The following is a 12,152-nucleotide window of genomic DNA, read 5'->3' on the forward strand; positions in this document are numbered from 1 at the left end:
TTAGTTGCTAACACTTGCTCATCTCATCCCTTGTATCACACCTGCTCTCTCCCTTTTCTCTTTGCAAGGATTTGTAAGGTCTTGGAAAGCAGCCATTAACACCTCTTTCCTTCTTTCTTCAACATCCAAAAAAACCCACAAAAATAAAGACGCCAAGACTCTCACATCTCAATCTTAGTGGCATGTACCAGTGAAGGCTGTCAGACCTTTCATCTGCAAAAAAAATGCAACAAATACTTTCTTTATTTAATACAAATGATCATATTCACCACAAGCTAAGGGAAGAACATGAAATTTTAAAATTTTATGGAAGACTGAAAACATGGGAAAAACCCATCATCCCAATTTACAGAAAGAAATGAGCTCTGTAATAGCACAGGCGTCAAGTTACTGTCACTTTACAATCTAGAAGGGGCAGCAATGAGAGGGGACAAAGAATAGGCATCCAATTTAAGACACTGTAAAGCTCAGAAGACATCTTTACTGTTCAAGTATAAACTCAGGAAGTAGTTGGCATAAATTAAAAGGCAACTGCTGAGGTCCACCCTTATAAAAGAAGTATTGTGAATTTACAATTCTACCTTCCAATTTTCTGGGAGAAAAACAAAACAAACTCTTGAAGATCTTCACCAGAGACCCAGAGAGGGACTTGTACTTTTGATGAAGACATAGTCAGCAATCCATGATTGAATTTACTATTCAAATAACATGTATTTATTTAAAACAATATTAATACGTTTTTTCAGAATTTCTTCCAGATCTTTTGAGACTATTCAAAAGTTTCAAATGTACATTGCTTCTAAAAACAATACTGATTAAAAACAAAAAACAAAAACAAAAAACCCTGATTGATGGTACCTTAAAAATACCCTAAATAGTAAATTTTCTCCAGTCCAGCATTGTAATTAATGTAAGAATTCCTCCTGCACTGGTAAAACATATTATTTCTTTCACAAAATGCGGGTACTGAAATTGGATAGAAACACTATGAATGTGAAAATACCACCAATTTTCTGTGTTAAAAAAAATTAGAATGTTCTTTGGAATCACTGAGATATCAAAAATTTGGATTTTTATTTTTACAGTCTATGCACCTTCTTTTGGGTCCTTCATGTAGCTTGTAGTAAGACGTGTTTATTTTTAGTTTTAGGGATTCAAGTCTTGTAGTTCAATGTTAACACAAGTCTCTGACCAGCAGGAAGTTACATTTAACCAAGAAACACTGGCGGATTACTTCTTCATAATGGCTTCAGCCAAAAATAAAGACTTTTGAGAATGAGACAAAACATCCTGTTTTAAACAACTGAATGTACTGAACATGTAGGATTCCAGTGCAAATTCAATTTCGGCACTCATGCGGGCAGTGTCTCCTGGTGTCTTTCTCAGAGGGACTCAAGACTTGGCCATAGCATTTAGCTCTTCTTATTTGTAAAGGGAATTTCCCAGTGCTGGCATCCTGGGTTAGGTTCTAAAGGATTTTGTCTTAGACAGACAAACTACTGCTTAGCATAAAATCTGGCCATGGCTATTGTTTCAATGTGCACGTAATTGGTTAGAGATGTTTGTCCTTTTCAGACATTGGCTGGAATTGATTAAAAATGAGTCCGTGATGCTTCTCCACATGTGTCATGAAATGTGAGAAATCTGTCTGACCCTAGACACTATTTCTTGTCGACACAAAGGGCAAGTCTCCAGTTGCAAGGCACAATCCATGCACAGATCACTGAGGAAAGAAAAAAAATATCAGTTAAGACCATATTCAGAATATTGTACTCAGGGCATTAGGGAGTGCCCGCATATATTCTCTAATACCACTCAAGGCTTATTCCTTAGAGGGATAGGAAATGTGACCATGGGGCGCTGGGGAGCTGAACGCAACTTAACAGAGAACACAGTGGACATCAGCCATTCCATAAGAGACATCTCCACTTTTGTGCAGTGGCTAAAACCTTGAGCAAGGGACCCTTTAAATCATTCTTAATACTAGGCCTCTAAGAAAAAGTGCCAGTTAGATAGGTGCATGCCTCAGTTTGTCTGCTTTTCTCCCAGCCCCAAACTCTTTTGTCTTAGTATCAATTCTAAGACAGAAGAGCAGTAAGGGCTAGGCAATTAGGGTTAAGTGACTAGCCCAGAGTCACATAGCTAGGAAGTGTCTTAAGGCCAGATTTGATCATAGGTCCTCCAGACTCCAGGTCTGAAGCTCCATCCAGCCCATGAGCCACCTAGCTGCTCCTTATCTGCCTTTTAATGGTAACAAACACTCACGTTTGCATAGTTTCCAAGGTACCTGATTCATCATTTCCCTCTAAGGTAGGTAGTGAAAATGAATACTGTCCCCATATTTTATAGAGGAACAAATAAATATTGTTTCTATCTTAAAGTATATAGTTTCCTATGGCTGCTGCTTTTCCTCAGCAACACTGTGGCTCTTTCTTTTTAAATTTTCTTTTATTCTTTTCTTTTTTTTTAAATCAATTACACATAACAACAAATTTCCACATAAGTTTTCAAAAATTATGTGATCCAAATTGTCTCCCCCCTTCTTTCTCTTCCCTTACCTGGAGCTGGAAAGCAATTCCATTGTGGCTCTTTCTAAGGATACCACCTTTGACAGGGCAGTGTAGTAGAGTGGAAAGTTGCTTTGAGAAGCAGCAATCAAATCTTTCTCTTTCCCTTTCATTTCACAAATCAGGAAATTTCTATTAATTAGGTTGAGCCATCTATTTAAAAATATTATTTCAGGGATCCAGGAAGATGTCAAGGGTCCTCTTTGGTAACACCCCACTTATAAATCACATCTATAGGGTTCTTTAAGGTTTTCTTAAAAACTTCCTGAATTGTACTTTTATAGATGAAGAAGCTGAGGTAGAAAGGTGACCTGCCAGCTATCATACAACTCCTGTGTCACTTTCCCTCTAAACCTTACTGTTTCCCTATAATGTTATTAGTTCTTCCCTTTCCCTACAGGAAACAGAGCAAAATGGAAAGTGGTTATGGGAAATAGTCTCAAAAGAAATGGACTGAAACTTTGGTTTGACAAATTTGGACAGAGACTTTTAACAATTAGTCATACCTGTGTCCACATGGCTTGAGTTCTGTGTCTGCTACTTCGTCACAGCAAAGTGAACAGCAGTTTTCTCTGATACTAACTTGCTTCAATAAAGCGAGACGTCTGTGCCTGAAAGCAAAAAAGAGGCCACTAGAAATTCAACAGGATACGTAATTTATGTGTAATAGCAGCACACTGGAAACATTCAATAAAATTGTTGATAAAAAAGCTAATTAGCAGAATTATGCTGAAAAGATATCTCTGAAGAAAAAAACTGTCCAACACAGATGAAAGACTGCTCTGAGGATATTAGAAATATGTCTCTCCATCCTTTTTGCTGCTAACTTGAAGATGAGAAGGAAATTTAGGATTTAAATAAAAGGCAGTTTTATTCTATACAGTGTATAATAAACTTTTGGAGTTCATTAAATCTAGATAACGTATACGGTGAAAATATAGTTTAAAAATTATGGATGGTAGATTTATTCATGAAAGCTATAAGTGAAAATTAGAATCAATTTGAGTATATTCCTAACCTTAAAGATGTCGTTAAGTTAGAGTAACTCTGCTCTTCCATAACATGGCCCCTGGTGCCCCTGTCAGAGAGAAATCGGGGCTGGATCCCAGTGCTGGATCAGTATTGTAATCCTGATGCTCTCATACACTAAAGGACAGGCTGGGTAAATTTAGTGACAACTCTTGGTTCTGACTTAATCATGCAACCTCATTGACACACATATTTATATAAAGTGGCCTTTTTAGAAATTAGATGTCAGTTGCTTCCAGAGTTATAGACAATACTAAAATGGATTAAAAATGAAAATGCTGATGGAGCAAACACAGGCTGATATGAAATGAAATGGCAGGGTATGGCAGGAAGGAAGAGAACAAAGACTACTTGTGGAAAGCTGACTAAAACATGAAAAGAGAATATAAGGAAGGGAAACAATGAGAAATGGACAATATAAAGGAAGAACAACACGTAAGGGAAGGAAGACAGTTGTTTCCAGAGTTTCAAGATGAAGTTAATGTTCTAGACATCTTTGTGCTTTACCCAAGGACCTAATTTCCAAAGTGTAAAATATTTGTAAAAATAAACCTGGAAACTTCCTGTGAACTTTTTTCTTTTTGTTTCTTTCATACTTTTAATTTATGGAGCATCTTGGGATTTTAGTTTTTCAAAACCAACAATTCTTAAGTGATATGTTTTATTTTAATATCATCTACATTTCCCAATGAATGTCTCCCTGCTTTCCCTCAAAGCCTACAAAGTGCTTTACAAACCTTAAAATGCTATATAAAAGTGCTATAAACTAACAATCAACATTATACACAGCACTCCATAACCACAGTGGTCCATCTTTGCAAAGAAAGGAAAGAAGTACATTTTTAAAAAAATTCTTATCTTCTGTCTTTGAATTGATACAAGTAAGGATAGCTGGGTGGCTCAGTGTATTGAGAGCCAGACCTAGAGATGTGCCTAGCACTTACTGCTCTTCTGCCTTGGAGCCAATACTTAGCTTTCTTTAAGTCTCTAAGTATCGATTCCAATACAGAAGAGTGGTAAGGGGTAGGCAACTGGGGTTAAGTGACTTGATCAGGGTCACACAGCTGTGAAATGTTTGAGGTCAGATCTGAACCCAGGTCCTCCCACCTCCATCATCTATTGAGCCACTTAGCTGCCCCAGATATTCACTGAATTTTGAGAAGCATCTTGTTTCCTTAGACGTAGCTTTGTAGTGACAGGACCATGGGACCTTTTTTCTATTACTACTTATGAGTGGAACTCAGGTCTTCCTGGCTCTAGGCTCTATCCACATTAGGGCCAAGGTTGGATTTTTTTAAAATAAATTTTTATGGATGATTTCTGTTTCTTACATTATCATAGTTATCCTCAAGGAATCCCTGCTCCCTCCCCTCAGAGGTACTCCGCATAACAAATTGTATTTTTCAGAAAAGAAAATTAGCTAACTGGTCAATACATTGAAAAAGTTTGAAAACTTGGGTAGTGTAAAACACTCATGGGCTTCTGTTTGACCTTTGTAATTTTGTAATATTCACTTTTCATTTTTTGGTGTATTGTTCCTCCCATTTACATTGTTGCAGTTATTGTTTATATTTTCTTGGCTCTGCTTACTTTACTTTGTATCAGTTCATATAATATCTTTCCACACTTCTCTGTATTTGTCAGTCATCATTCTTATATAGTAGAGTAATATTCCATTATCTCCAAGTACCACGATTTCTTTAGTTACTGCCCAGTTATTGGGTTTCTACTTTGCTTTCAATTCTGTGCCATAACAAAAAGTGTTGCCATAAATATTTTGGTATATATGGGGGCTTTCTTATCATTGGCTTCCTTGGGGGATAAGCTCAGTAATGGAGTCTCTGATTCAAAGAGTAAAGAGGTTTTGGTCACTTTGCTTGCATAATTCCAAATTGCTTTCTGAAATGTTTGTACCATTTCACAGCTCCACCAACAATATATGAATACTATCATTTTGTAACCTTTCCAACACTGACTATTGCCATTTGTTGGTCATTTTTGCCACTCTGCAGGGTATAAGGTAAAACTTCAGGGTTGTTTTGATTTGCATTTCTTTTTTGACTGGAACATTCTTTCATATATGGTTCTGAATAGTTTGCAGTTAAAAAAAACCAAACCCTTACTTTCTGTTTTAGAACTAATATTGGTTCTAAGGCAGAAGAGTGATAAGGGCCAGGCAGTGGAGGGTTAAGAGACCTGGTCAGGGTCACACAACTAGTAAGTAACTGAGGTCACATTTGAACCCAGGACCTGCCATCTCTAAGCCTGGTTCTCAATCCAATGAGTCACCTAGCTGCTGCCCCCACTTACAGTTTTTCTTGAGAACTGTGTTCATCTCCTTTGGCCATTTATCTATTGTGGAATGATTATTAGTTTTATGTATATTTATTATTTGCATATCTTAGATATCAAACCCTTATCAGAAAAATTTGATACAAGATTTTTTTTTCCCGTTTGACCATTTCCCTTCATATCATAAAGTGCATTAACTTTGTGCAGAAACTTTACAGTTTCAAAAAATCAAAAATATCTATTTAATCTTTTGTAATTGCTTCTGTATCTTGTATGGTTAAAAAATACATTTTCTGGGGGCAGCTGGGTGGCTCAGTGGATTGAGAACCTATGTCTAGAGACGGGAGGTCCTGGGTTCAAATCTGGCCTCAGACATTTTCTAGCTGTGTGATCCTAGGCAAGTCACTTGACCCCCACTGCCTAGCCCTTATTGACTCTAAGGCAGAAGGTAAGGATTAAAAAAAACAAACATTTTCTACCCACAGCTATGAGAATTCTATGAGCTGTTTCTCTTCTAATTTTTTTTTAGAAATTAAAATTAAATGTATTGTGGTATATGGTTTAAGGTATTGGCCTAAGCCAAATTTCTGTCAGGTTGCTTTCCAGTTTCCTAGTAATTTTTAATTGCATAAGGAATTTTTTCCTTAGGGGTTTATATTTTCTTCTGTATCAAATGTTGGGTTCTTGAGTTCAGTGTTCTGATTCTCCTGTGTCTAGTGTATTCTAGTGATCTATGCCTCTGTTGTTTAACCAATGCTAGATGGTTTTGATGACTATTGCTTTAAAAATTTTTTTCCCCCATGGATACATGATTCTTGTCTCCCTCCCCTCTGACTACTGCTTTTTAATGCAATATGAGGTTCCAGCTATATATGCTATTCCCTCTTTGTCCCAACTTTTCATCATTTACTTTGATATTCTAGATCTTTTGTTTTTCTGAATGAATTTTGTAATTGTTTTGTACAATTCTGTAAACTATCCACTTGGTAAATAGATAGGTATAGCATTAAAAGGTCAAATTAATTTTGGAAATAATCTCATTTTTATTATATTGGCATGGCCTAGCCATGGGTAATGGATATGCCTCCAGTTTTGAAGTCTTTATTTCTTTAAGGAGCATTTTGTAACTTAATCTATACAATTGTTTTGTGTGGTTTGGTAGGTTGATCCTGAGGTATCTTATCCATCTGGTAGATATTTGGAATGTGATTTCCCTTTCTAACTACTTCTTGTGTTCTGTTATTATTATATATAAATGCTATTGATTTTTGTAGCTTGCAGTTTTGCTGAAGCTATTAATTATCTCATTCGGAATTTTTGCTGATACTTTTTTTTGATGTCTTAGCATTATATATCATTAACAAACAGGGATAATTGTATCTCCTCTTTACCTATTACTTCTATGTCTTTGATTCCTTTCTCCTATTTTGTTGTATTATTATGTCTTTTCTTTATATCACTGGGGTTTGTGACTCCCAATGGGATCTTTAAGTCAAAGGGTGTGGGTATTTTAATTTCTTAGCATACTTCCAAATTGCTGAGAATGGACTTTTCAAAAAACCCTTTAACTTCTGTCCTAGTAATTAATTCTGACAGAAAAGTAGCAAGAGCTAGGCAGTCAGGATTAAATGACTTACCACTGGGGTGGCTGGGTAGCTCAGTGGATTGAGAGTCAGGCCTAGAGACGGGAGGTCCTAGGTTCTAATCTGGCCTCAGACACTTCCCAGCTGTGTGACCCTGGGCAAGTGACTTGACCCCCATTGCCCACCCTTACCACTCTTCCACCAAGGAGCCAATACACAGAAGTTAAGGGTTTAAAAAACAAACAAACAAACAAAATAAATGACTTACCCAGGTTCATACAGCTAGAAGTGCCTGAAGCCATATTTGAACCCAGGTTCTCTTGCCTCCAGGCCTGGCACTCTATTCATTGTGCTACCTAGCTGTGTCCAAGAATACACTTCTTAAATAAGAAATAAATACTTAAATAAAAAACTGAAGTGGCATGGCACAGTGGGAAGAATAAGGATTTGGAATCAGAAGAACTAAGCTTGAACCCTAGCTATACTATATTACTATATGACTATGGACAAGTCATTTCCCCTTTCTAAGACTAATTTTCCTTGTCTATAAAATGAGTTAGACTAGAAACAAGAACTGATTCCAGAGCAAATTCTATGTCCTTATGCTTCCAAATTTCTCTCTCCGAAAAAAAAAATCAGACTGGTTCTTTAGGAGTATGTTCAAAGAGATGCTTAAGTCATAAAAATCATGAATATGAAGAATTCTGAGAAACTTGGGGAGACATGTCTGAACTGATGAAATGTGAAGCAAATAAAACCAGGAGAACATAACAGCTGCAATAAATGTAAAGGAAACAAACACTGAAAGACTTCAGGACTGATTAAAGCAGTGACCAAATGTGTGCACATGCTTCACCTCAGCTGCTCAGCAGAAGATGGTGGGCCACACGTGAGGAATGAGCCATAAGTTTTCAGACATCATCAATGTGCTGATTTGTTTTGTTACAAGGGAGGGTTCTACTGGGGTGGGCATCATTTTAAAGTGAAAGTGATATTTAAAAAGAACATCAATACAACATTTTAAATGACAGAAAAACAACAACCCTCAAACAAAAAAACCTGCAGATAGAGGGAAGTGCTCCCCCAAATATCAGAAGAATGTATGAAGGGCTTTTTTTTTTTTTTTTAAAACCCTTACCTTCCGTCTTGGAGTCAATACTGTGTATTGGTTCCAAGGCAGAAGAGTGGTAAGGGTAGGCAGTGGGGGACAAGTGACTTGCCCAGGGACCCAGGACTTCCCATCTCTGGGCCTGGCTCTTAATCCACTGAACCACCTAGCTGCCCCCTCAGTTTTCTTTTATATGTGCCAAAATTACTAGACATTTTTATTACTAGTAAATGCTTGGCAAAAGGTGAGACAGAATGTAGAGGGCTTTTATAGCCCAAACAGGAGCTCACCACACTCTTATATCTTACTGGTTGGACCATCATCATAACTGATAAAGCTGTATAGGCCTCCATGGCTCTCTTATGACGAAGGATGACTCAAGCTGGGCCAGGTAGCCTGATAAATAGATTTTTAGGAGCTTATTATTAAGCTCCTCCTTTGAACATCCCAAGCCATCTTTAATTGATGGTAGAGCTAATTAAGAGGTTGTCCATCAGACTCTCAGCCCTTTTTCATCCCCACAGCTGGACAGGTCACACAGGAAGGAAAAGAACCCTTTCCCCTTCATTTATTAATCAAGTTCTGTGAAAAAGGAAGACATTCCTTGGAATTCCCAAGGAAAAAGAAAACACAAAAAGTAGCAGTCTGGATGGTATCTCTGACTCATATCCCAGAAACAGGAACACACTGTAAATTCTTCCTAATATACAGGAATTAATATATAAAAAATAAATCCTCAAAATCCCCTCCCTTTGCTTCTTGGAGAAATTTTACATCTCTTTAGAGACCTGTAGGTTCAAAGGTATATGCATGCAGGGGGCAGCTGGGTAGCTCAGTGGATTGAGAGCCAGGCCTAGAGACGGGAGGTCCTAGGTTCAAATCCGGCCTCAGACACTTCCCAGCTGTGTGACCCTGGGCAAGTCACTTGACCCCCATTGCCTACCCTTACCAATCTTCCACCTATAAGACAATACACAGAAGTTAAGGGTTTAAAAAAAATAAAAAAAAAAAAAAAAAAAAAAAAAAAAAAAAAAAAAAAAAGGTATATGCATGCAGTGGCCCTGGCAGACTGAGCTGAGATACCCAGCTTTGTTTTTATGACAGGCAGTGCATTGGCAGTAGGAATATTCTTAAATGACATAGGCCTATGGCAGTTTTTCCCTTTAAAAAATGCTGCATTTTACACAGTGAAATGGCCTCAGACTAGAAGTAATTACTCAAAGCAGCTGGATTCTTTCACCAGTTTATGGAAGCCATGTTCATTTTTCAAGGAAAAGAATTCAACATTTGTGAAACAATTAATGCCAATCAGCTCTTGTCAAATTAACAGCTATGAAAACTTGACTGAGAGGGTATTCATTATCCTAGCAATTGCTGAATACTGCTGACAACTTTCCTATGCCACTCAAACTTCTTAGAGGCATAAATTGTAAGCTCATCAAATTTGCAGATGCTACAAAGTTGGGAGGAAGAGCGAAAACACTGATTGACAGGATCCAAAAAGATCAACAGACTAGAACATGGGGGTTAATCTAAGAAGATGCAATTCAATAGAGATAAAAGTGCTATCTTATACTTGAGTAAAAAACAAGTCAACTGCACAAATACAAGATGGAGGAGGCATAGACAGTAAAGTTTTTATGAAAAAAAGATGTGGAAGTTTTAGTGGATTGTAAGTTCAATATGAGTCAGTAGTATGATATGGAAGTAAAAAAAACCCCTCAAATCTAATGTATTCTTGGGCTGCATTAAGAGAAAAATAGCTTTGGGTATTAAGGTGGTGATGGCTCTACTATTCTCAGCTATTGCTGGACTTCACTTGAGATAGCGTGTTCAGTTATGGGTACCATAATTGTTTTTTTTTTAAATAAGTTTTCATCCAGGACAATCCTGAGGGACTTATGAGAAAGAATGCTATCTATATCCAGAGAAAGAACTGTGGGAATAGAAACACAGAAGAAAATACATGACTTATCATGTGGTCCTATGGGGATATGATTAGAGGTTTTGGATTTAAAAGATCACTCCATTACAAATATGAATAATATGGAAATAGGTTTTGAGCAATAATATATGTATAACCCAGTGAAACTGCTTGTCAGCTCTGGGAGGGGGGGAAGGAAGAGGGGAGATCGAGAACATGAATCATGTAACCATAGAAAAATATTCTAAATCAATCAATAAATTTATATTAAAAAATATATCTTTCCTCCTCCTTTATCCTGCCAGTTATCCATTATAACAAAGCAAAGAAGAAAGTAAAGAAAAAAGTTTAGCAAAATTAACTAATATATCAAAAAAGCTCCACATTATCTGTAATGTTCTATCTTGGCAAAGAAGGGACTTAAGCTATTGTCTCCTGTCTCTTCAAAGGAACAAGTTTAGTCATTATAAATTCACAGCATTCAGTTTTCAACTTTGTTGTTACTGTTCTTTTCATTTATGTTGTTGTCATTGTGCATATTGTTTTTGTGGTTCTGCTTTTTTCACTTTGCATCAGTCCACTAAAGTTGTCCTATGTGTCTCTATATTTATTGCCTCTTATTGTAGAGTAAAATTCTCTGAGGTTCGTGTACAACTTGTTTAACTATTCCTCAACTGATAAGTGTGTATTCTGTCTCCAGTTCTTTGTTCCTCTGGGAAATGCTATACCATGAATATTTTTGGTTTGGAAGAATCTTTCTTTTTTGTCACTGAGCAACTTGGAGAATATCCTTGAGAGTAAGACCTTTGAGTGGAAGGGTGTTTCTTGGTATAAAACCAAATTGCTTTTCAGAATGGCTGGATAAATTCAGAGGTGTACCAACGGTGTGTTAATGTAGCCATCTTTCTGCAATCTAGGTGGCAAATTTTAAGAAAGGCATTGATAAAGTGGAATGTTCAGAAGAGGACAACCAGGATGATGAAGGCCCTGAGTCCAGGTCATATGAGGATTACATGAAGGAACTGGGCATATTTAGCCTGAAGAGAAGAATCAGGGGAGATATACTGGCTGTCTTTATAATTTGGAAGGTTGTGTATGGGTTGGCTTAGACCAGTGATGGGCAAAATGTGGCCAGTGGGCCAGGTGCGGCCCCCTGAAATGTTCTATCTGTCTGCACGACATTATTCCTAACCTGATGAATAAAATGAGAAGGATACAATACAATGAAACTTTGAAAGAGTTGCCTTAGAAACAGACTGACAGATGAGCATTTCCTTTCTTTTGGCCCCCTCTTTTTTTTTTTTTTTTTTAAATTTATTATTTATTTATTTTAAACCCTTAACTTCTGTGTATTGACTTATAGGTGGAAGAGTGGTAAGGGTAGGCAATGGGGGTCAAGTGACTTGCCCAGGGTCACACAGCTGGGAAGTGTCTGAGGCCGGATTTGAACCTAGGACCTCCTGTCTCTAGGCCTGGCTCTCAATCCACTGAGCTACCCAGCTGCCCCCTTGGCCCCCTCTTTAAAAAGTTTGCCCATCACTGGCTTAGACTGTTGAGATCCTTTCCAATGATCAAATTCTGTGATTTTGTGACCACAAATTGAGAGACTTAGAGGGAGAGGAAGAGAGAGAGGGGGGTGGGGGAGGGAG

General features: G+C 37.4%; 1 protein-coding gene across 1 annotated transcript in view; it reads right to left on the bottom strand.

The window, feature by feature from the left end:
* Positions 1-276: 276 nt before the first annotated feature.
* The window catches only part of RSPRY1 (ring finger and SPRY domain containing 1), a 57,854-nt gene continuing 45,978 nt past the window's right edge, over positions 277-12,152 (bottom strand). The window contains exons 13-14 of the mRNA XM_044664127.1: positions 3,074-3,178; positions 277-1,723 (exon numbers count right to left, since the gene is read on the bottom strand). Coding sequence (XP_044520062.1) covers positions 1,627-1,723; positions 3,074-3,178 — 202 coding nt within the window. The 3' untranslated portion in view covers positions 277-1,626. The remainder of the gene's footprint in view (positions 1,724-3,073; positions 3,179-12,152) is intronic.

This window comes from Gracilinanus agilis, chromosome 2 (assembly GCF_016433145.1).
Source record: "Gracilinanus agilis isolate LMUSP501 chromosome 2, AgileGrace, whole genome shotgun sequence".
NCBI classification, from domain to species: domain Eukaryota; kingdom Metazoa; phylum Chordata; class Mammalia; order Didelphimorphia; family Didelphidae; genus Gracilinanus; species Gracilinanus agilis.